The 26,380-nt window shown below is 36.4% G+C and overlaps 2 protein-coding genes across 7 annotated transcripts in view; both read right to left on the bottom strand.

Annotated features, from left to right (window-relative positions):
• The window catches only part of stat5a (signal transducer and activator of transcription 5a), a 99,413-nt gene extending 86,805 nt beyond the window's left edge, over positions 1 to 12,608 (bottom strand). Inside the window, exon 1 of one of the 2 annotated variants that reach the window (XM_048209350.1) lies at positions 12,415 to 12,608. The gene's annotated coding sequence lies outside the window, so the exon portion shown is untranslated. The remainder of the gene's footprint in view (positions 1 to 12,414) is intronic. The other variant, XM_048209341.1, reaches the window with a different exon arrangement.
• Positions 12,609 to 18,371: 5,763 nt separating this feature from the next.
• Positions 18,372 to 26,380, bottom strand: part of stat3 (signal transducer and activator of transcription 3 (acute-phase response factor)) — a 34,689-nt gene continuing 26,680 nt past the window's right edge. For 3 of the 5 annotated variants that reach the window (XM_048209304.1, XM_048209295.1, XM_048209311.1), the window contains exons 17-24: positions 25,307 to 25,359; positions 25,093 to 25,187; positions 24,853 to 24,992; positions 24,501 to 24,719; positions 23,902 to 23,944; positions 22,913 to 22,972; positions 20,003 to 20,103; positions 18,372 to 19,631 (exon numbers count right to left, since the gene is read on the bottom strand). In XM_048209304.1, the coding sequence (XP_048065261.1) occupies positions 19,525 to 19,631; positions 20,003 to 20,103; positions 22,913 to 22,972; positions 23,902 to 23,944; positions 24,501 to 24,719; positions 24,853 to 24,992; positions 25,093 to 25,187; positions 25,307 to 25,359 (818 nt within the window). In that variant the 3' untranslated portion in view covers positions 18,372 to 19,524. Of the gene's footprint in view, positions 19,632 to 20,002; positions 20,104 to 22,912; positions 22,973 to 23,088; positions 23,789 to 23,901; positions 23,945 to 24,500; positions 24,720 to 24,852; positions 24,993 to 25,092; positions 25,188 to 25,306; positions 25,360 to 26,380 lie in introns of those variants that run through there. The other 2 variants (XM_048209320.1, XM_048209330.1) reach the window with 2 other exon arrangements.

The following is a 26,380-nucleotide window of genomic DNA, read 5'->3' as shown; positions in this document are numbered from 1 at the left end:
CAAAAAGCGTGGACAAAACAGACACTCTTTGTAAACTGTTAACAGCTAGTGCTCTCTGCTCTAATGTCCAGTCATTTACGCCGTCATCACCCGGGTGTTGATAGCGCGCGAGCGCAGGTGAGACCTGAACAGCACACGATGCTATCTGTGTTTAAACTAAACTAATTTAAGCCTTGCTGATTTAAACAGAACAAGACGCGAAAGAGAACTCGCACGCGCTGTGAGAAGAAGCGCACACGCTTATTTCAGACAGCGCGCAAATACTGACTTCTCTTTCAAGTCTTGCGCTTCGGCGGACAAATTCATACACAAATTAAGTCAACATGCCCGTCTTGGCGAGTATGCTAGCAAACATAGTCGGTTATGTCTTAAGTGAACGTGTAACAGTCGAGAAAGACATCGCATGTGTAACAGTATATGTAGCTACTGGATCGTGCATGTCTTAAAGGGAAAAAAACTATTCCTGCTGCCTGTTTTTAATGTTAAATCAAACAACAAATAACAAAGAAATCACTCACTGCTCTTGACTGAATAGTTTTTGTAACTTCAATAATGATTCATCTTTATTTTATACAGTAAAGATAATATGCAGTGATATTTTATATTTGATTACTTTATCCATTTTCTGTACCTGAAAACTACTGTTAGATACCTGAAAACCTGAAAAGCACTGTTTATTTTATTTGAATATTTGCTTTATTGTACTTATTTGTGATGTACTTATTTGCTTGTAGTTTGATCGTTTGTTCTTATTTTCTTTATTTTTATTTGACAGTAGTCTTATTTTTAGGGTCACGGTTTCGGTATGGTTCGGTATGTGCTAATAGCACATACCGAACTGTACCAAAACCGTGACCCTAAAACCGTGATACGAACCTCAACAATGTCCCTGCCCCAGCAATGTGTTTTTGTTGTTTCTCACTGTTTTTTTCTGTTTTTACTGTTCACAATCTTTATCTTGGCTGAAGCACTTTTGTTTTAATCTATATTAAGGATAATAAAATCAGCCTACGTTATAGTTTAATGTTAAAGATATTAATATTACTAAAGTGAGTGAGTCTTATGTTTATTTTTTATGTTTGTATGAAGGCTAAATACAAATAAAAGCTGAACATAAATTTATTTGTACTATTTTTATTTCTAAAATATTATATAGTTTTATAGGAAGAGATTTCATAGATTTGGCAAATTCATTTTTCAGACGTTGTGGCCATTCTTGGAAGTTTTTCTGAGGCTATTATATAGTTCATATCGATATCGGAATTATATCGTATCAACCGAAATTAAGAATTATATCGTGATATAAATTTTGGCCATATCATCCAGCCCTAGAACAAATCTTTTGTGCTGGATCTTTTCAAAGTATTCTTGCTCCAGTTCACAAAACGCTGAATAAATAGTTTGTCTACATGATTCTTTTATGTCTGAATGATTTTTATGTTTTCGAATCCCAGAAGATTATTGTTAATAACAACTTTCAGTCTGTCCATCACACAAACATATCATATTAAAATATATTATATAGTGTTGTTTATATCTGATAATTATACTGAGCTCTGAGCTGTCAGCTTAATGGAGTGTTTTTACCTTTCTTATACTCTCAGATGAATAACTAAACATCTGTCTCTCTCTGTCTTACGTTCTCTATGTGCTTAAGGGGCACTGCTTGGATTGGTAAGCCTGTAATAGGCTTAAGCAGGACAGAAACACTGCCCTCTCTGCTCTCACACAAGCTTTATGGCCAGCCTCTCTATCAGTGATTTACTCTCAGGGAGAAAACAGAAAGAGAGAGAGAATGAGAGAGAGAGGCAAACAGACACAGCATGGTGGACAGTGAGCAGTCAGTAGAGATTTACTCATTCAAGTCAACTGGAACAGATCTAAAAAGTTGGCTACATGCACACTGATGCATACAGCGGCGGAAACAAAATGAGCAGATAAAAGTGTGCGTACAGACAGACAGATTGCATTAGATATTCTGCATTAGGTCATCTGCAGTTTAGTTAAACTGACCGCTCTATGAACTGATAGTCAGATAAGCTAATAAGGACTCTGCCCTGAACTTAGACATAAGTCGCCCCTCCCCCGGTCACCACCGTCTCACAAACGATTCCAAAAAATGCTCATTTCACAACCATGACATGGAAATGAGGCATAAAATATAGATACAAGTACAGAATGAGCAATATTCATTGTTAGGAAATATTCAACCATAATTCTACAAGTACTGACAGCCATAGAAATACACATCTATATCTCTACATGTACCGAGTTCATGTTCATATAAATATCCAGGCCACATTTAAATCCAGTCACCTAGATCTTTAAATACACTCAGTCCACATTCCAACAGTCGTGTCAGTCAAAACTTAATTTCACTTCACTGATTCAGGCTGGTCATTCAGTCAATCAATTGCTTGTTCCTATGAGAAGCTCCCAGAAGGTATCCTGCTCTTTAGTCATCTGTACCTAAATTCTGCCTTAGTAATGTCACTTGTCCTCTGGACTTGCTCTTTAAGGGTGAACGAATGTCAAAAAAGCATTTTCAGTGGAAGATTTAACAATATGCAACAAGCATAGTAAAATGATTTAATGAGTATTAAAGATTGAATTTTATTGTGAATATAATGAGTGTGCAAAATTAGTGTATAATATGAATCCATATAGAATCAACGCATTTATATATACATATTCTCTTACAAACACAGCCGTTCAAATGTTTGGGGTCAGTACTTTTATTCAGCATCAAGGATGCATAAGATCAAAAGTGAAAGTAAAGACATTTATAATGTTACAAAAGACTTCTATTTCAAATAAATGCTGTTTCTGTTTATCAAAGAATCCTGAAAACAACTGACTGATAAAAATACGAAATGTTTCTTGAGCACCAAATGATTTCTAAAGGATCATGTGACACTGAAGACTGGAGTAATGATGCTGAAAATTCATTCATTTTAAAATACATTCAATTTTTTTAAAATTATAATAATACATGTTTATAGTCAAATAAATGATCAAATAAATGTGTCTTAGGCTTCTTTCAAAAACATAAAAAAAAAAAAAAATCTTACCAACCCCAAACTTTTCAATCTACATCCTACATTTCAGCACATGTATATTTTTTAAACACTTCTTGTTTTACTAGTTGAAACTCTATTCACATCCTGATAGAAATCAATAATAGAAGTGGTCTATAAATGTACATATTTCTTCTATGGAAGTCTCAGGACCAGAGAATTTTCATGATTGACGCCCGATATACTGTAATTACCACAAGGACCCACCGTTAATGATCTGTCCCTCACCACAAGGTTTTTTTCTGCGACTAACCGACTAATAAACATTTTGGTCGACTAACGGTTAGTGAACTATTAGGGGGCAGCCCTAATTTCCATACCTCTGTGCAACCTGCTCATGAAGACATCATATGCTAACAGCACTTTCCGTAAGGTTGTGCGAGGTTACATGAGTTGTAGACACACAGTCACCGAGCACTAAAAACAAACAGTAGCTGCCTTTTACAGTTCCTCCAGAAACAAAACAACAAGATTTTGCTGTGTTCATGTCATGTTGTAAACATAATTTTGAGATGGCAACCCGTAACGTTCTACCCGGAGCTGTTCACGTCCTCAGTTTCTGTGTCAACACTATCAACGGCAAAATGAATGTGCAGCAGTCAGGTGGAGTAAGAGCTTTGTTTACTTTAGCTTACATTGTTTAAGTTGTTTACGTTCATTAATATTAATGTTCTATGCTTTAAGACATGAGGTAATTTAATGCCGTCTCTTGTGCCACTTTGCAGACTCTGCTGTGTGCGATCATGTGTTTTGCAGGAGGTGTGGCTTTGGAGACGCTCTGAAGGGAGGGTGGGATCTCAGGCTTTTAAAGCTAGCTTGCTAGTGCTAGCCTCTCTGAAATTACCTATCCTACATTTAAAGTACTTTCTGTTGCTATTGTTTATTAGAAGAGAAAATAAAACATTCATGAGCATGTTGGTGGTCTATAATGAATTGTCTTAAGGCAAATATAAATGCAAAAAATAAAACCTAAACCTCCAAATTTTCAGATGAACCACTTAAACACAGGAAAATTGGCAGGTAATTATTGAATTCAATTATGTCTATATTTAGGTATGAATTGCCTGTGTGCGTAAGTGAACAGCAAGAGTTTAAAAACAAAACAAAACAAAGGAATATAATGCAAAAATATGAATCAGAGGACATTTAAGCAGTGGACAGAACCAAGTCAATTATAAAAATACATCAGTCATCAAACACCGTGGGGATTAACAACTGTTTTTAACAACAGGTGACTCTCAAATTATCCTGTACATTTAAAAGCAGACAGGAATGGCTTGAATAGTAGGCTAAATATCAAGACTTGCATTGCATCTTAAAAATGTGCTTTTCTTTGCATTATAGATAAAATCTGTTGCTTTCATCCTCTTAGAAATTAGACTGAAACTCAGTATAGCTAGTTTTTCTTTTGTTCTAAAATACATTTAACAGGTGATTGTCTTGCTCTCTGACAACACAATGAAAATAGTTTACATAATAACAACATACACTCTTAAAAATAAACGTTCTTCATTGGTATCAATGGTTCCATGAAGAACCTTTAACATCCATGGAATATTTCCATTCCACAAAAGGCTCTTTATCGTGGAAAAAGTTCTTTAGATATTTTAAAAGTTCTTCCCACTAAGAAAAAAAAGTTATATTAAGAACTGTTTACTGAGATGTTCTCTGGGGAACCAAAAATGTTTCGTATATGGTATCACCCCCTTTTGGAACCTTTATTTTTAAAATTGTAAACGTGCAAAGCAGCGATTCTTCACAAGGATTTTTATCGAAAGTACAACGACGTGACACACAACTTGTCGTCATCTGCGGTTCTGCTCATATCAACCTAAAATTAGGTTGCAGTTTCTGAAATTTGTAGGTAACCACTTCATTATAGTACGTAGCTACCACTGAACATAACCACATTTTCTGACTTTAACTAACCGCTTTTTCACCATATGCTATGGCTACTTCTGATAGGTCGTTGAATTGATGAGAGATGCGATGGGTAGGGGCGACTCCAGAGGCATGAGCATTACAACTACAGATTACAGACTTTTTTTTTAATAAACACCAGTTCATTGGGAGTGACTGCTAACAGGCATCAATAAGCATACACAGCAGTTTATCTCCTCCCCATCTGATGCTCTGTTATCTTTCTGTCTACCCAAGCCCGGCAAAGAGCGAGATGAGCGCTGGATGGGTGGATGGCAGTCAAGCTCACTTAGCAGATCGTGAGAAACCCAAAACAAACAGATTATGTGTAAAGTAAGTAAAGGAGGAGGAAGACACCAGCAAAGAGAGCGCAAACAGAAAGCGAAAGCGCATAAAAGAGCTAGTTAAATATAGATTTAGAGGAAACTAAAAAGTAGAACACAATCTTGCAATGGTTTGATGTTGCTCAATTGTAAATATTCTGTTTGGCTGTTCTCAGTTGAGATTTCAAGAGCTTACAGTCTAGTCGATGCACTTGGAATTAATTTCCCATACAACACAAAGTATCTTGTAAAGCTGCTCTAAAACTGCACAAAACCATGTCAGCACTAGTTTCTGAATGAACAAGGATTGAGGAAATAATTCCATCACTCACTAAATTTCCCTTACTTTCATTTCCTCAAACTCTCTGACGTTTGATTCATGAAGTGTCTGAAATGCCACACAAAGTGCTCTGCGAACATGCATATACACACCACATGGCCAAAAGGATGTGGGTACAAACATCTAAATAATAGGTTTGGCAAGGCCCTATGAAACTCAATGCTACAGGATACAATGACTCGCTTCCATCTTTGTGGACGACCCTTTTCTGTTCTGCACTACAATGTCCCTGTGCACAAAGCAAGTAAAGAAAAGATTAAGTGAGTCTGATGTGAAAAACTTGACTGCCATTCATAACGCCCACAAATAAACACCTTTGTGATGGAGTGGAACTCGGACTGTGAGCCAGATCTCATCACCCAAAATTGTTGCCTTGCTCTTACTGACGGCCATGTCTGAATGAGAGCAAATACCCTCGGCCATGATCAAATATCTAGTGGAAAGTCTTCTCAAAAAGTGGAAGGACTTTGAAAGGACTATTTGAATTATTAGAAATTAAATATCAAATTAACACCACACATACAATTCTGGTTCTAATTCCTTAACAGGTTCCATTAACAATTCTTTTAGCATTTACAAGGAATAAATATTAAGGGGGAAAATGCAATTCCATTGTCACATGATAACATGGTAACACTTTACAATAAGGTTCATTAGTTATCATTAGTTACCTTCCTTAGTTAACATGAACTAATAATGAACTACAGCATTTATTAATCTTTGTTAATGTTAATTTCATAACTTACTAATACATTATTAAAATCAAGAGTTGTATTATTTAACATTAGTTAATGCACTGTAACTAACATGAACAATGAACAGTTGTATTTTTATTAACTAATGTTAACAAAGATTAGCAATACAGTAACAAATGTATTGTTCAGGGTTAGTTCATGTTAGTTAATACATTAACTAATGCTTAACTAATGAAATTTGTTGTAAAGTGTTAGTTTTAAAACAACTCATTTAAAAGGTGTACCAAAACTAATTACTAAACAACAATACTAGACCTGCAAAAATGTGGTAACACACACTATTGTTCAAAAGTTTGGGGTCAGTAAGATTTTTTTTATTTATTTTTTTTAAGAAATGAATACTTTTATTCAGCAAGGAGCAATAAATTGATCAAGAGTGACAGTAAATGCATTTATAATGCTACAAAAGATTGATTTTGATTTTCGAACTTTCTATTCATTAAAGAATACTGAAAAAAATATTTGGGTTTGACAATAATATTGTTATAATAAGAGTAATACCATATGAAATGTTTCTTGAGCATCAAATCATCATATTAGAATGATTTCTGAAGGATCATGTGACACTGAAGACTGGATTAATGATGCTGAAAATTCAGCTTTGCCATAACAGGAATAAATTACACACTGTAAAATATATTCAATAAAATGTAAATCAAATAATTCAAATAATCAAATAAATGCTTCTTTTAAATGGATCAAAAAATGTAATGATTTCAAATTTTTCAGTGGTAGTGTTTTCCACTCATTAATGGCTCTAAAATACTACTGACAAAACATATGATGTGTATCTTTAGCTGGATGTCATTAAACTACACTGATTTAAGCTGTTTGCTTCACTAAAATGAACCAGCACATAAGAGTCTTTCAAACATCATTTGATTCTGGTATTTGTAAATCCCACAACAGACAATCAACAGGCACAAAGCTTCACAACAACTGTCATCCCAAAAGCTGGAATACAGAATAGGTTCAGGCCAGGACTAGTTGGCCTTGTATCAAGGAAATCTAACCTCCTTTCACTCATTTGGATGTGCTTCTAAATGTAAATGTAAGGCTTTCTTTGGAAAAGCTGTAATGAAGCATATGGCTACTTTTATGAATTTCAATACAATACATCAATACAATATGCTTAAATTTCATGTATCACAACATAAGTACATAAGATGTTGGTTTAAAAAGATGCTAACCATTAATCAAGACAAATGTGCTGATCTTGCTGCACAGAAATTTGATTCGCTCTCGCATTTCCAGGTGAATATATGTGTAACCAAATAAAAAACACAACTCTGCCCTCTGCTTCGGTTACAGACCTTCTCTCACCTCCCTCTGCCTTTCTCTCTTTTACTTTTCTTTAAGTACACAGAGTGTTGGTCAACACGTTGAAAGTATTCCCTGTACAGCAATCTCGTCCCATGGCAGTCAACTCTCTCAAAAGTCATGTGTCGACTCTGACAAGAGGGCATCAACCGCACAAACTTTGGCAACACGGGTCAAACTAGGTTGTACAGTCCAGCTAAACAAACGCACTGTGTGCCAACAGGGATAAATGTTCAAATGCACCTCCAGTTCAATTATTTATGAAATATAATATTTCAACAGACCTGGGGTTCACCAGAGTTCCACTTCTAATCCCACTGCAGATCCTCGACATTCCTGATTTCTCACAGGCGTGGTTGGCCTAATCAGTTTTGCCAAACATGCATTTCACATTCACTTACAGTGGTGGGAACACAAAAGTGACCAAACTTGACCAAACTAAGTTAAGAGAGAGAGAGAGAAAGAGATCGTTCTCGTTTTTTTACAAGTGGACAAAGAGCAAAACAAACATTAAAGGTCATTTCTAGCACGATAGAGATAATTATACAGTATGTAAATGTAAGTGTTGACAATTAGCAGTTAGAAACAATCAAGACAATACATTTAAATAATATATTTGACAAGAAACCAAATGGTTCAGCCTTAACCATATACAGATTTATTTTGTTGCAAACACCCACCAATTTGAATGTTTGCCCACTAATTTGTTTGTTTACTCTATGTTGTCATGAAATGCCAGCTGTTTCAAAGCTTGTGTGGTCTTAAGTAAACACCTCCATTGCTAAATTACTGCCAACTGAAAACACATCTTAAAGTACAGCTAGTACAACGCAAGATCAATGAATGACTGCACTGGTCAAGTACATAAACACTCAACTTAAGCGGCTCTTAAGTGCTCATCAAGAACCATATTTCTCCAGCTTGAAGTGCAAACACAAACTTTGAAGCACTAGTGAATTTTTTACCAAACGTGACACGATCGGTAATGTATTATCTTTTTCCAGTAGGGAGTGATTTATCGCAACAAAATGTGACTTGGCAGACATGCCGTATCTTCTCATTTATTAATAAACACACAGGAATGGGAAATCATGCATCAAATATCTTCCCTTTTAGTCCCTCCTGAACTTCATATAATGATTCATATCTAATGGATATATGCTAACAGTGACAGTTCAAAAATCAAGTTTGCATGCCTGTAACTCAAGAAGATATCTTAATATCCTTTTAGATTCTATTTCTTAACTAACTTTCCTTTTGGTATCTTCATTTTAAAGGCCCTCGATGGTTCAATCCCAGAGATATGGAGATCTTAATGCGGCTTCATGAGTAAACTGGTAAATTGTACACATTTTCAGTGGTCAAAAACAAATTTGGGTCACTTTGCATACAGCTGATACTTGTTTTCTTTTAAAGAGGAATATTTGAAGAACAAATAATGTTTTTCTATCAGCTCAATTGCATAGAACATAACTGTCTGAGTGCCATAAATATTCCTTTTCCAAAGTTTTCAAGATATCTTAATGTCCTTCTAGATTCTCATTGTAGTGATCTACAGAGAACTCATCAATAATTAAAACAAATGTTTAATTATGCTTGAATATATGGGTCCAATAGCCTCTTAAAAGTCTCATGACATGGACTATGAGGGCTCCCTGCTGATTGTGGTATTGTTACTACACGACCTAAATGAATGCAACCAAACCTCTTATAGATCTACTATCCAGTCCTGTTTTAAATTGCATACAGAAGCATGCAGTTTCCTCTCACGATCAGCTTGTGATCCAGTGTTTTCAGAGCAGCTCGGTACAAAGTAAACGCCATCTCTGCATGTGCTACGAGTTTAGCGTGCATTTGGGAACACAGTGGGCACCAGTTATGCTTTATTTTCACATTTGCATAATTTAAAAGCATTTCACTAGATTTGTGAACTTTTTCATGACGCTTTTGTAAACCTGTTTTCACAGAAACTGCAGCTTTCAGCCAAAATAAATTCATTTTTTTTAGTGTTTATCTCTTGCAAGTGCAGAAATAAAGGCAAAAGTGTTGTTTTTTCTTTACTGTAAAGTAAAATAATATACTTATTATTAAATATTCATTTTTCATTTACATTTATTTTAAAGTGCATTTGTTTTACAATACATATTACTGTCTTATCTGGATAATAACAACAACAACAACATTATTGTTAGTATTATTTTCTATATAGCAAACAAAAAGAGGTTTAAAATCCAGGTACAAATCGATGCAAAGACTTTTTACTGTTCCATTTGGACAATGAATGTGAGTTTGAGCTCTAAATTTTGATCTGCCAAAGTACACCAGATTGATGCATTTAACTTTAAAATGTACAAAAATATTCTTGCCGCCGGGTCTCCCTAGAGGGACTGAGGTCCACCCACAAAATCCTGTGGGAAACACTGGATCCATTGTCCAGCATTAATTAGCAAACCAATTTGATATGAGCATTTCGGCATCACTAGTCACGCGGTCGTTTCGATCGTCTTAGCCACTTAAATTTGATTGGACCAGTAAAAAAAAAGAAAATCTGTAATATCAAATATACACTCTGGTTAATTGATTAATTGATTATACTTTTATATTTGAAGGTGGATCTTTTACAGTCAATCAACCAACTGTATTAGAGTAAAGGGTGCAAGTTTTGACAGCTAAAATTTAAACTCAGAAACATACTTTATAGATCTCTCTAGGCCCATTTTGCTGGGTCATTTAGAATAGTTAATAAAGGCAGAAGAAGAAAAAAAAATTGGGGTGGTGGGCACAGGGTCTCCATCTTTCTTTCTATGTTCCTTTCTTCCATTCATGTATTCTAACTTCAACCTTAGGAAGATGGGAAGTTATAATAATTAGTTCTTTTGAAACTGTGGGTGGATTTGACACCTCAGAGTAAGAATATAGTGAGTTGGAATATTCATGATCATCATAACTTTTACTCTCTATTACAGTTAAAGGAATGAACTAAAAAAATGGGGGTTCTGTTGGGGAGAGGGATCCTTGAAGATAATTGGCTCAGGGGCCTTTTCAAGTTATAATCCATCCCTGGGGAGTTATTTTGATTAAAAATTACATGGGCACATTATATTTTAATGATGTGCATGGATACATTACATATATATATATATATAGTTCAGATGCAAAAGCCTCTAAGTGCCATCTGAAATTTTCTTCTAAAAAAAGCATTTTTATCAAACTTGTATGTTTAGGTTCAGCAATTTCAGTTTAATGGCAATTAATAGGTCCTTTTCATTGCCATTAAAGTGAAATAACTGTACATAAACATACGAGCTTGATAAAAATGCTCATTTTAGAAGAAAATTTTAGATGGCACTTAGAGGCTTTTGCATCTGAATATATATATATTATATGGTTGATTTCTCTGGTCAACATGCTCTTAAATTAAGTTTACAATCTTGACTTTAAGATTTAGTTCTCAATAATCCTGTCTCACATTCACCAAAATAAACTGTCCAAAATATATCCAAGGTTCATAATGCTCTAGTATACAATAAAGCTAACAGATACATGAAATCAAATATTAAAACGCAATGTGTCAATTAAAACAATACATTCAACGCATATGTGTAGGCTACATACAGGCGGTGTGAATGTACAAAAGCGCACGCACGCACACACTTCGACTGCTGAACGGAAGCTAAACAAATTGCATGATGGGAGATAAAAGAATCTGCTGTGGAAGATAATATCAAAGGGGAAAACAGAGAGCATGGCTTCAACTTTCACATAAGGGCAACTGCAACTATCAGGAACTAATAAACTCACATGTTAACAAAGCGCGATCAAAAAATACCCAGTGGCCTTCACATAACGGTTAAAGCTCATCTGAATGCGCCTTTCTCGTAATCGACTGGCCTGTCACATTGCCAAATGAATGTGACACTTTAAAACGAAAGGACAGTTTACAGTTCGGCAAGATGCATGACTTTAATAACACACCCCTGCTTTATTTAAATCTCCAGTCACAACCTCAATGCATCATGCATGGCGACATAACTGTCTCAGTGTTTCAATCATTAACTCTTCGTAACATAATTAACTTTCAGCCACTGAAACCCACTTCAACCACGAGCCCAAAAGAAGTGACAGCTCCGCACTAGCGCTCAAGTTTTGTCCTCATAACGGTAAATTCAACAGCCTGATGAAAACTTTGGCCAGGAGCGTGCGCTTGATTTCCACCGAGCGCTTAATACATGTCCGAATTCACTTTAAACGCGAACTGGTGGAACGAGCAGAATTATGGAGCTGCATTCGCTGGACTGGAATGGAGCTGGAAATGTGAGCTGGACTGTCCAGACTTGACAGGCGTGCTGGAGGGGGGCTGGACTCTCTGCCTGTTGATCCGATAAAAAAACAGGGTGCAAGAGCTTGGGGCTTGCGAAACACCGGTGCCAAACACGCACTGTCTGAACTAAACAGGAACCTTTTAAATTAGATTCTATCAGACATGTCACATATTTCGGAGTCAATAAGAGCAATGTAAACAGCTTTAATCCAGCGTGAAAAGTGCAGCCTAGTGAAGCCTCAACAGGAACAGCCGTGGACATTTGTTTGTAAACAAATATGCTGTTAAAACAACACCATTTCGCATCGACAAACAACATTTAAGACGCAATAAATGCGCACAGATGCATTTCACGTACCTCGGCAGGTCTTCTAAATCCGCTGTCGTTTCGCATAAAAGTACAGCAAAGCTCCAGATAGCGCCTATACGACCCAGAAAGGCAACCTTTCTGCCCCGTCTATCTCAACCAGCAGTGGGTTACGCAGTTTTTCATGTGCTTCTACCCCTCCTCTCTCTCTCTCTCTCTCTCTCTCTCTCTCTCTCTCTCGCTCGCTCGCTCTTGCTCTCTTTGGCAATGTAACATTCGTGAACGAATCGTTCGTTTGAGTCGAATCGCTGAATCGGCTGAATCGTTTCACAAAATCTCTCTAAACGATTCGTTAATGAATCGGACTGAATGGGTCCGAGCGGTTCTCGTGTCAACAAATCACTGGACTGTCTCTTTCGGACATGTCCGATTCGTAATGAACATTAGATGAGTGAGCTCATAGCAAGAGCATTGGGACCGAAAACGTAAAAACGTAGCCTAATATAGAAATGTTTACAATTTAAAGTTTGACATTTTTAATCAACATGCATACGAAACACATTTTAATAAATGTTTTTTTTTTTTTTAATCAAAACGTGCTAAACTTTATTGCTAAAAGATGTTAGCGTTGTTTTATGTAACTGGAAATTATATTTAGTTTCTAAATTACTTTTATTTTCAAGGCTGCAACAAACTGAACTGGGACACATGAAATTTCACTGAACCCCCTTTATAAAACTCAGCTGAAGTAAACAACATAGCCTGTCCTGGAACGTTTTAGCACGTAATATGCCTGGGGCATGATCAAGGACCGCGTGATGGTGCAGCGATTACGTCACGACGTAAAGAATCATTGTGCTCTGAATCTGTTCTTTTAAACGAACCGTTCGAAAGAATCGATTCGCGGAATTGAGTCGGACTTCCCAGCAACTACTCTTTCTCACTTCTAACCGCCGCTTCCGGTGTTATTTCTCTGGTTAGAGAGTCGTTTGTTAGGAAATGTAAGTAAGGTGAATATGAAGTCGTTCGCTATAGTCGTGTAAAAGTCCAGTGCGAACACTGATAGGCAAATTATTATTTTAGATGTGCAAAAGGTCTTATATATGAGCGCTGCGGGACGGAGGTGGGGCTGTCAAATATAAAGGCGGTTAGCGGAGCGCGAGGACAGCTGATTGGGCATGAGCGGTTACGCGTGACTTGAGTCGAGCTGTCTTGTCTTGGGCTGAGGGATATAACGCGGGAAAAAAACTGTTTACTTTGAGCTGCAGAAGCGCGCATTATGAGTACAGTTGTTCTGTATTGATGTGGGCTCCCACGGTAATAGAAAACCTCTGAATATAAGGGGAAATTGTGCTCTGATAAGACTTGGAAAGCCATCAAATCTTAAAAGTAATAGAAACATGGACATTTAGGCTATTTACTGAATGCCAAATTTCTTATAATTCTCTGCTTAAAGGATTAGTTCACTTGAATGAAAATGACCCCAAGCTTTACTCACCCTCAAGCCATCCTAGGTGTATATGACTTTCTTCTTTCTGATGAACACAATCTGAGTTAATTTAATAAATATCCTGACGCATCCGAGCTTTATAATGGCAGTGAGCGATACCAACGAGTATGAGCTGAAGAAAGTGCCTCCATCCACATCCATCCATCATAAACATGTACTCCACACGGCTCTGGGGGGTTAATAAAGTCCTTCTGAAGCGAAGCGATGCGTTTGTGTAAAAAAATATCCATATTTAACAAGTTATGAAGTAAAATATCTATCTTCCGCCAGATCGCCTTCCGTATTCACGTTACGAAGAAAGTGCAGACTGGCGTCGCGTCATTTAAGCTTTTTTCGTAAGTTTAAGAGGGAAGGCGTAGGACGTAGCATAAGCTATTAACTGTGAGTGTTTCAAACTTTCTTTGTGAGCAGAATATGGAAGAATCTGGCAGAAGCTATATTTTGCTTCATAACTTGTTAAATATGGATATTTTTTACACAAACGTATCGCTTCACTTCATAGGTCTTTATTAACCCCCCGGAGCCGTGTGGAGTACGTTTATGATGGATGGATGTGGATGGAAGCACGTCCTTCAGCTCAAACTCATTGATCCCATTCACAAAGCTCAGGATATTTATTAATATTTCTCAGATTGTGTTCATCAACAAAGTCATATACACCTAGGATGGCTTGAGGGTGAATAAAGCTTGGGCTAGTTTTCATTTGAAAGTGAATCCTTTAAATCAGCTACAGTTTTTTCTGTATATAATGTGAGTTTCACTCCCTCAGTAGCGCGTTTTAAAAACTTGGATTCTCTGTAGGCGTGCCTACTTATACTACAATAATGGCAAGAGGTAAATCCAGAGGTGTTGTAAAGGCTATGTTGTTTACGTATAGCACGTAGGCGTTTGCCACTAAACAAACTGGCTTCAGCTGCGAGCTCAGCACTTTTACACGGCTCAGGAGAGTGCGGCTCTGGGAAACGGCCAGATCTTGAATGAGATCCACTTATAGCGACCCCTATTTCTCCTGTCCTCTGTGCTTCGGAGACGGAGAAAAATATGTCCTAGTCGACATGTGAGACGACCGTGAAAAACGGATCCAGGTTGGACACGCTCGCAGCAAATGGACGCAAGCTGTGATCAAAAGGCACTTTGTTTTCGAGATGCCAGAAAATCGGCTAGTCAAAGCATGTTTACGGGTTAGGCGAGATGATGAAGAGCATGATATCTGAATAAAATAGGTTTATTACTGGTAGTAGTACTTTAGAAGAACTCAAAAGCCTATATTACAAATAAGAAAATGAGCATAAAAGGTTTCGCCCTTTCATTGTCATTCCCGCCTATTCTATTGGCAGGCTCATTCTTTATGGGCTTTAATTAAAATCGCAGTTGCATTAGCTCCCAAGCACACGCTAATTAAATGAGTGTTCAATGCAGTCACATTCAGTAGGTCATTATTGCCCCCTACTGGTTAAACTGTAGAACTACATTCACCGGTTGATTAAACTTTGATTATTCTTGTCACAGTGAGTTGACATACTAGTGATAAGAACATGGCATATAGTTACATTTTAAATTACATTTCAAGGTAAAGAGAATCAAATAGCAAACACGCCAGTATTTGAGTTTAATAATACAAATATCAGCTGCAGTGCAAAGGGCTCAAACAGTTTCCCTGCACAGCTCAACCTACACTGGCAGAACTCCATCCTGGCAAGATGAAAACACAGATTCAGCATATTCTCACAGAGACAGAGCGGAGGGTGGGGGATCCATAGAATCAGAAGGCATAGATTAATACACTCCGTCCAGAGTGTATATTAATACAAGCCATATTTATATATAAAGGAGGATACTTTGCATCTGTTTTCCATTGTTTGAAATTCTCAAATGCAGCAATCTCTTTCAATCTTGATATTAAGCGTGTGCATGAATTTACACCTCCGCTAATTAAAAAGCAGTTTATTCAACAGCACTATATTTAATGCCACGTATGACGGGGCTCATGAACGTGCTCTTTAAATAATTCTCATCGCTTTATAATCAAACAATCAGTTTCTCAGAGTAACTAATATAACAGCTTTATTTCAGATGGAATTAGTTTCTGCTAAACATATTAAATTATTTGTTTCTACATGTAATCATGATGAATAATCGCAGAGAAAAGAAATATACCGTAACATTTACAATTACTCCATTATTTTAGAGCTATCATGGAAAATGAGATGAATAGAACAGAATCAAGATCTTTAAAAACAATAGAGTGAAGATTGTTATTAATGGCACATCTTTTGTATAAGCTGAGAGAACATTTATGTGTAGAAAGCAGATTCATGTTTTTTTGTTGCTTTAAAAGAGGTCATGGAGACAGATTTTTTTTTAATTACATTACAGAATCAGCACAGATTGTCAGCAATGACTAATACTTGAACTACAATGACCGTAATGCTGTTATTATGGAATTGGAACAAAGAAAAAAAGAAACAAAATGCAAGTAAAAATTCTGGTTTTGCCTCTTACAGAGAACACAAATTAAACCGAGTCCTCCTGAGTCACCGGTCTCCAAACAAGTGCAAACATTTGAAAGCATAAACATCATTACTGCAAACCTAACAAACAGCTGGACGTCTAATCAAAGAACCTTGACGAAAGGTCAATGCCCATCGTCCAATGCGGGGTCTCTCTCTGTGTCTATCTCTTTGTAACCTTTAGAGCAGAATGGCTGGGGTAATGACAGCTAGACAGAGAGAGATAAACACTCAGTAATTACCATTTGCGTAAAGGCGGATAAGATGCATTTAGGAAGAATGACCTTTAAATAGCCACTGAAACATAATCAATTAATTTTGTTCCACTAGGTCTGAGATAAAATGCCCCTACAGAGCAACTATATGGGGACATTTATTACAGGGATACCTTGTAAATGCCAGTCCCGATTTCCCTAACTGTAGTTCTTGTCATCTTTATTATTAGTTCAGGCTCTCTGATTTATTTTCACATTCAAATATGTGGTCAGATGTTGTGGTAGCTGAACCTATACAGTATGGTGACATACACTACTGTTCAAAAGTTTGGGGTCAGTATGATTTTTAAAAGTTTTTGAGAGAAGTCTCACCATTTATTTGACCAAAAATACAGTTCAAACTGAAATATTGTGAAATATTATTACATTATTTGAATTTTATTTAATGTTTTAAAGTGTAATTTATTCCTGTGATGGCACAACTGTATTTTTAGCATCATGACTCCAGTCTTCAGTGTCACATGATCCTTCAGAAATCATTCTAATATGATGATTTGATGCTCATGAATTATTATCAGTGCTAAAAACAGTTGTGCTGCTTTTTGTGGAAACAGTGATGTATTTTTTCAGGGTTCATTGTATAGAAATCTTTTGTAACATTAGAAATCTTTTGATAAATTTAATGCACACTTGCTGAATAAAAGCATTAAAGGTGCCCAAGAACTTTTTTTTTAAAAGATGTAATATAAGTCTAAGGTGTCCCCTGAATGTGTCTGTGAAGTTTAAGCTCAAAATACCCCATAGATTTTTTTAAATTCATTTTTTTAACTGCCTATTTTGGGGCATAATTAGAAATGAGCCAATTCAGGGTGTGTGGCCCTTTAAATCTGGTGCTCCACGCCCCAAGAGCTCGCGCTTGCCTTAAACAACATAAAAAAAAAAAAGTTCACACAGCTAATATAACCCACAAAATGGATCTTTACAAAGTGTTCGTCATGCAGCATGTCTAATCGCGCAAGTACAGTGTTTATTTTGGATTTTTACATTTGATTCTGAATGAGTTTGAGGCTGTGCTCCATGGCTAACGGCTAATGCTACACTGTTGGAGAGATTTATAAAGAATGAAGTAGTGTTTATGAATTCTACAGACTGCAAGTGTTTAAAAATGAAAATAGCGACGGCTCTTGTCTCCGTGAATACAGTAAGAAACGATGGTAACTTTAACCACATTTAACAGTACATTAGCAACATGCTAACGAAACATTTAGAAAGACAATTTACAAATATCACTAAAAATATCATGTTATCATGAATCATGTCAGTTATTATTGCTCCATCTGCCATTTTTCGCTATTGTCCTTGCTTGCTTACCTGGTCTGTTGATTCAGCTGTGCACATCCAGACATTAATACTGGCTGCCCTTGTCTAATGCCTTTTATAATGTTGGGAACATGGGCTGGCATATGCAAATATTGGGGGCGTACATATTAATGATCCCGACTGTTACGTAACAGTTGGTGTTATGTTGAGATTCGCCTGTTTTTCGGAGGTCTTTTAAACAAATGAGATTTACATAAGAAGGAGGAAACAATGGGGTTTGAGACTCACTGTATGTCATTTCCATGTACTGAACTCTTGTTATTCAACTATGCCGAGGTAAATTCAATTTTTGAATCTAGGGCACCTTTAATTTCTTTAAAAAAACTTTTGGGCAGTAGTGTCTATCACAGATAACTGAAGAACCGCATCAAAGACACAAAGAGCTGATAACCGTTTCTTTCATCAAGAATTCATTGTACAATAAAGAGAATATACATAGTGCAGCGTATATATAATAGTATACACACTATCAAGTCAGAGTGGAAGGACAGATACACAGAGTGGGAAGCCATATCAGACTGACAGACATTTAAAAATTAGTTACACAATGAAGAAACATACTTTTCCATCATATTTCTGTTTGAAGCACTACCTTACATGATGACACAACAGATCAGTGAATTAAACAAAATTATAAATATCTGTATATATGTGCATGTATGAATGTGTCTCTCTACATATTGTTACAATAGTCCTGCTGGCTCTGTGCAAGATCTGCTTGCTATCTAAGCGCAATAAACATATAAAGGACACTGTAATATGGTGGAAATATCACATTTGCTCATCTGCGTAATTTATATTTATCTTCTTCCATTCACTTTCCGAAGACATCCAATAAAAGAGTAAAATAGTTTTCAGCAACATTAAAATACAGTATATTCATATAAAACAGAAGCTAAAGGGGACATTATAGACCTGCATGCACAAACTTGCTTTACACCTTCTCATTTGAACATAAATGTTAACTCACGGTACAAGAGCACGCCGAGTTTGGGCAAGTACTGCTTATCAATACTACTGTAAAGTTACTCCCCTTCACACTCATTTCAAAAGATCAACATAAAGACTGAAGAATGCTATGCTAACAGCTTAAATGTTTCATGTTTGCAAACACCAGTGGACGCTCACTGCAAAACAAGTGAAAGGCTCTTCCTATTCCTAAAAAAAAAAAAAGATGATACTATACAGTCATGGCCAAATGTCTGCAATTAAACATTAAAAAAAAAAAACTTTATAATAACCTTTATATTCACACTTCTCTGACAAAGATCAATTAAGCTAAAAACTCCTGTGCTAATGGTCTTGAATACCTCATGCTTTTGAAATAAAAGTGAAAAAAGCTTGCATCTTAACCATTTAAAAAAAGAATAAGTTCAATTCAGTATTATCAATGTTGATATGAGGATGAAAAGACAACTAAAAAGCTAAAACTGAAAAGAAAAGAATTGGCTCGGAGAGAGAAAAGGCTCTAGCACCTAAGCACATTATGTACATGACAATTACTTTTCCCTATGTAAATAACTAAAAAAACGAACATGTTGGAAAACTAAGCATTTCGGCAGGTGTCCATATCTGAGACTGTTGTGGCTGCAAACCCTTCTCTCATGGGTGAGGGATGATCGGAGCTCAACTCCATGTCCAGAGTGAGGGATTCTGGGGGGGGGAACGGAAACACTGTTAAACAAAGGTGTTATGAGATCCTAAAGTGTCTGAAAAAAATGAAGACTTCTTCATACTGTATGCATTCAAGCCATGTCGTAATTACAAAATTTTAACTTGTAAAAAGCGTTCACATCCTTGTAGACTCGTAAGCTGGGAATTTTCTGAAGGATCCTACTTGTACCATGTGACCACTGCTGATTCATTTAGGTGTTAATAGTGTTGCCTTTAAAAGGCATAATTCCCAGTCCGAGGACACGAACAGCTCCAAGTAGAACATCACGTGTTGTCATCTCAAAATTATGGTAATTACGACACAGCATCAATGCAGCACATATTGAGAAAGCTGTTGAAATGCGACTCACCGAGAGGTCCCGGATTGGCCTCCGCGGCTTCATTGTGCATGAGAGAGTCGAGTGTACGAGGGGACATTGGGAACAAATCACTTGTGTTGCCGGAGTTAGTCCTGCAAAAGAAAGACAGCGCGCATTAGACGTGACACACAAGCAATCATTACTTCTACCATCACATATAGACGACATGATTTAGAAAGACCTGCAAGTTCATTCACCACATCATGAGTTAAGCTTCACTTCAATTTTCACATGTATCATAAACACAAGACTTACCAAAACACACACATACCCACACTCAAAGTCATACACATGAGCATCACTTGCGTAATGGGTAACTGAAAGGGAGTTCACCCAAAAATAAAATGTCGTTCCAAACCTGAATAACTTTTTTTAATACTGTGAAAAATAATTTAAGAAATGTCTCAGTGTCTTTTTGTCCATTCAATGGAAGCCAATGGGCTCCAGTGTTGCCAAGGGTTTGGAACCGCATAAGGGTGAGCAAATGATGAAATTTTCATTTTGGGGTGAACTATACTTTTTAAGGCAACTTAGTCAGATGTTAGAGGCAGTGGATTCAACCCTGAAAATGTATAATTATTACATAGTTGACATGCAGTGATGTAATGTGAATCTGGAGTTGTAGTTGTTGCTCGTCCAGTTTAATTTCCTTGTCAATCACCTGAGCCGTACATGCTGTGATTGAACACTCTATATAAAGCTACTGTACTAACAGTACATTTTTGACATTCATACGTTTACAAAAGAAAAATATTTGTGAGAATACATGGCTACTTTAGAATGGCCATTGATAGAGGAACATGCTTTATGCTTTTTCGTTTTTTTTTTTATAGTTGGCCGAATTAACTGAATACTGACATACTGTATAGCATTGCCTACTTAAAATCTGACCTCGTCTATGGTGTTTTGCTTGGCTACCCATTGAAGAATTAAGTCTTGACCTGGGGAATGATTTACCAGAGGGCAAAGTTCACCCATGCCTATTTGTTAACACTCCAAACAGCTCATATGGGCAGTCTGTTTTGGTAAATCTGTATTTCTACACTATTTATTACTTGTGTTGAGACAAGAGAACAAGCACAAAACCTCTGAACCTGAAGTCAGTACTAAAAACACTAGCAGAGGTGCAGAAGTCTGATCCAAAAACTGTTCATATTTGTGGGTAAATGGTCAAAACGATGAATCAAACTAATTAGATGATACAAATGTGTCAAACTGTAGTATTTGCAGATGAATCAAGACATTTAGTTGATTAGTATGTCAGGTTGATAGTAAATTAAACCAGGCTTTGTTGATTTCATGTTATCTACACTTGATGTATGTATTTATTTGCCATCTAGATGTTAAGATATCAAACAAAAGCGATAATAAAATAACTTTTTTGCTTTAATTTTGGTTTAACCAGTGTAATTCAAAACAGTAGAAGGTAAAATATCACATCAAATGTTTTGGCTTTAACTGCCTTTGAGTTGCAGGCTGCCCAAGAACAATATCTTCACTCTTAAAAAAAACATTGGGCACACATTATATAAAAAAAAGAGCTACGTTCTGCTCATGGTGCAAGTATGAGAAAGCGTTAGGGAGTAGTTTTGCAGAGCACTAAACCATTGTAGCCATATTAGACTTTATGTTTATCCTAAAACACTCTCTCATGCCTGTAAGATTACCAGAATCAATCTGGAGAACTCACTGTCCAAGACAAAAGAGCACTTTGATAAGATTGCCAATAAAAGTTTAAGCCAAAAACTTGTTTTTCTTCATGGATCACCAAAAACCCTGACTATCTTACATCATCTCGAGCAAACGCTGGGTGATGTGGTCATTTATTACCACAAGAGGAAAGAACGTCTCTAAATTTTACACTTTATTTATTCAAATTTTGTCTGGTACTTTAACCTGGAGTCTCTCAAAATGTGAATTTGGTAAAACAGCTGTAACCCATCAGACAGAAAATACTCTTGCTGATGCTGAGGCTTGGTTAGCATGGTCCAGCAAAAAGCAAAAAGTCTTTCTCCACTGACAGCCATTCAGAAGTAGCAGTGTATTCGGAACCAAGCGAAACATAAATCACAAACTATATAATTAATGTTGAATAATATGATAAAACTGCATATCTCCAGATGGTCTTGTGGCAACAGAGCCACAGGTATTAAAAAAAACAGTGTGATGTGTGTATAAACAGTGACAGCAGTTATGAGTGGATGTGCTACATCTAGTGAGGTTATTTGTGTAGTTGTTGCTTAGCATTCTTGTCTTCTCTCTCCACTTATCTTGCCACATCCATGTTGGGCAATGCCTAGGAGACAGTTCTCAACGTCTATCAACAGCCTCGCTGTTACTATTACCAATATTTTGGGTTGAAATAGTGTTTTCAACATCATATTTTCTGAGGACACTGCTTCCTCACCCTAAACAGGGCCGTAATAAGAGTCAGTTTTCATCAGAAAAACTTACTCCACATTGTTTAACATACTGAAGGACCAAATCATGTGTACAACACATAAAACGCAACACTCTCCTCTAAGGGGGGAAAAAAGAGAAAACTGGAAGATGGGGAAAAGCAATGAACAGGAGAAAGAAGGTAACATTTTTTTCCTTAAGTGTGAAAATATTTGACATACTGAAAGTTATCCCTTGTCCACAGAAGAACTAGTTCACCTACATAAAACTGAGATTCAGAGACATGAACAACAGCAGTTCCAGCCTTTTATCTTTTACAAAAGCTCCAGTGACATCCAGAGCTCTTGTTAAAAAGGGATGAAGTGAGTAAACAGAAACCCTTGGTCAAGCTCTAGAGATGTTAAAAGGAATGATCTACGTTAGCAGACAACTACAGGAGTGTGTTTGACCACAAACGTTCACGTCTCATTCACACATATAGAGCAGCTCCCTAGTGCCTACCCAGGGAAGCCGTTCCCAAGCAGCTCACTGTCCGGGAAGTCCATGAAGACAGAAGGACACCTATGGAGAGAGGTCAGTTTATAGCCTGCCTAACACACACACACGCGTACATACATGACCTCCAGTAAATCCAACCCCTCTACAAAGACAGAAAGCATTTGTGATTCAAGTAAGACTGAGTTTGAAGCAGCTTTTATTCCATCCAAATGTTTTTCTTGTAGCCAAGCATGTTACCTAATATGTCACGTACAGTTTGATGTATTACAGTTTATATAGCACATTCATTAACCATTATTCTCATGATTAAGTCAACATGAAAAGACATTCAAAAATCTGGTGTTGTTTCAGAGGCAGAGCAAGTTATATTTGGAAAGTCTAATATGAATATAAATATAAATATATGAAAGATAACAAAAGACAAACATTTTTTGGAATAATCTGCACTGAAAACAAGGAATTGTTCAAACTATGGTTCAGGAATGCATATTACGTTAAATAGCGTCAAATTACGTCATGTTAACAGTGGAAATTTATTTTTACATTTTTATTTTATAAATTAGATTTTCTTTTTTAAATGTATTAAATTTAAAAGCTAAGTTATGAATCACATGGCTACAAAGTGTTTACACAACAGTTCACCTCAAGTTATGTGTGCTTAATACATGTAAATGACAAAAGTAAGCCTGAACCTCCTTTAATTAGGTGTTGTGTTGATCGTGTGCTTTTTAAAGCATGGTTTCTGTCTCTTTCTGTCTTCTTGTGCATGATTGTGGTTTAAAGGATGGTGTGAAGGGTCCTTGGAAGATTCAGTAGTGGCTACATCCCTGATCCATGTTGTAAAGAAAACTGAGAGGAGTACTTTGCATGTGCTCCTGCCTGAAGAGTCACCAGAGATTTCAAAGTTTACAAGAGGACAGAGAGAGAAAACAGAGACTAAAGCAAGGTCAATCATTCACACACATACTGAGGAAGAAAGGAAAGCTACTTACGGGGTGACACAGATGAACTTGGTCTTCAGGTAGGGCTGAATTACTGAAAGAAAAACAATCGCTGTGTTATTAAACAAGGAGAGTGAATATGATTTATTTGTGATGATCAATTTTGATCAATTTTACATGTCCTTCTGAATAAAAGTATTAATTTCTTTACAAAAAAAAATCGTACACTACCGTAAAAATTTGGGATCAACTTAACCAAAGATTAAAATCATGCTTTTGCACTGCAAAAAATGCTTTTCAGTTTCCAGTCCAAATATCTAAAAATTCTTAAATCAAGAAGCATTTACTAGATAAGGAAAATGAAAGAAAGAAAAAAATCTAGCCATTGCTTCTTGATTTAGGATTTTTTTTTTTTGGGATATCTGGACTGGAAACAAGACAAAAATATTTAGCAGGAAAAACCTTTTTTGCATTCTTAGACAATTTCCTCAGAAGGAGAACGTTTCTGGTAAACCACACCCTTTCAGTGCACTTCCAATACAAAAATAGTCTCCAAAATAGATGAGAATGAAATGAGACACACTTTGCCAAGCAACAGATAGATGTTATTCTAAGCCGGAATGAATTCTATTCCTGCAAAGGACACTCACCACATCCAGGGTCAGGGAATTCAGTGTCAGGCTGGGCCTCGGGGCGGCAGTACTTGCCAAACGCCTCCTCTTTGGGGATATCGGGGTAGAGGTAGACCAGCGGCGAGACGAGGATGTTGGTGGCATCCATGATCTTGTAGCCCATGATGATCTCAGCAAAAGACATGCTGTTGAGCTGCTGCTTAGTGTACGGTTCAACTGACTGGATCTGGGTCTTACCTGCACATACATACATACAGGAGCACAAATGCTTCGCATATTCATGACACAAAAATAAAATGTGTAAATAAAACTATAAAACTTTATTTTTATTTCAACACACACAATATCATGTACATAGAAATGCATTTACCATTGATGTCCTTCTCAACCCAGGTGAAGGTAATTCCTCCCTCTTTGCTGCTTTCACTGAAGCGCAGCAGAAATGTCCCAGGAGGCTTTGGGCTCAGGATTGCTCTCTCTCTTTCTTTACTGATGAAGCCCATAATATACCTGACACACACAAGAGCTTGATGTAACCACCCAAGCAGTGATTGATGTAATGAACTATAAATACTGCATGGATGCACACGAGTGCAGCAGGACTTCTCACCCTTCATTCCATAGAGCCAAAATGTATTTCTTCACTAAGTCAATAATGTTGTCTAGCCACACCCAGAATGAGAAACCTTTTCCTGCCATGTTCTCCTGCAAACCACAAACAGAACAACAATTTTTACAGAAACTGATACAAACTGGATCAACTGTTCTCATTTGCACTAACATTAATACAGGACAGGGAACAAAAAGTTGATTTAGAAACATACTTTGCAGAACTTGGCCCATGTGATTTGGCAACCGGAGTAGTTTACACACGGACCTACACAAAATCAAGAAATGCACAATTAAACAGAGATGCACAAACATTGTTAACTTTAATGTTATAATGTTATATTTATATATATATATATATATATATATATATATATATATATATATATATATATATTTTTTTTTTTTTTTTTTTTTTTTAAAGAAATTCATACTTTTATTTAGATGCAAATGATGACTGGAAAGATTATTTCAAATTCCCAAATTCACCCTTAAAAATAACTGGATATAGTAAAAAGTATGCATATTTGGCTTGCTGTCCGAGGGGAGGGGTCTGTGCTTGGAATCTGGCCTAAACCCAGAGTGCACCCTCCATCTCTGGTTGGGATAGGAAATAGCACAGAGTGAGGAGTTGGGGTGGTGGAGGGATGCTGGAAAACCATTGTGGGATACTATATATATTTATATATATACTTTATATATTTATATAAACATTTTTATATATTTGTATGTTAATTTGAATGAAAATGCATGTTTACACAAAAATATGAAGCAGCACAGCTGTTTTCAACATTGATAATAATGTTTCTGAATGTCTCTAAATCATCATATTAGAATGATTTCTGAAGGATCATGTGACACTGAAGACTGGAGTAATGATGCTGAAAATACAGCTTTGACATCACAGGAATACATTACATTTTAAAATATATTAAAATAGAAAACATTTATTTTAAATTGTAATAATATTTCACAATATTACTATTTTACTGTATTTTTGATCAAATAAATGCAGCCTTGTTGTGCATAAGAAACTTCTTTCAAAAACATTAACAAATCTTGCCAACCCCAAACTTTTGAACTGCAGTGTATGTTCAGACGCAAATTTCACCAATTTAAAACTATGTGATCAATAATACAGAAACCACTGATCAGTACTGAAAATGGGCTTTTTCCAAATTACAAATTATATTATAAGCATAACAATTTGAGAGAAAAGTTTATATATTTTGTGTCATGAAGTTTCTCTCTCTCTTTTTTTTTTTTTTTGTTAAAATCCTCAAACTTAT

The sequence above is a fragment of the Megalobrama amblycephala genome, linkage group LG1 (assembly GCF_018812025.1).
Source record: "Megalobrama amblycephala isolate DHTTF-2021 linkage group LG1, ASM1881202v1, whole genome shotgun sequence".
NCBI classification, from domain to species: domain Eukaryota; kingdom Metazoa; phylum Chordata; class Actinopteri; order Cypriniformes; family Xenocyprididae; genus Megalobrama; species Megalobrama amblycephala.
This window is presented reverse-complemented; position numbering and strand designations above follow the sequence as displayed.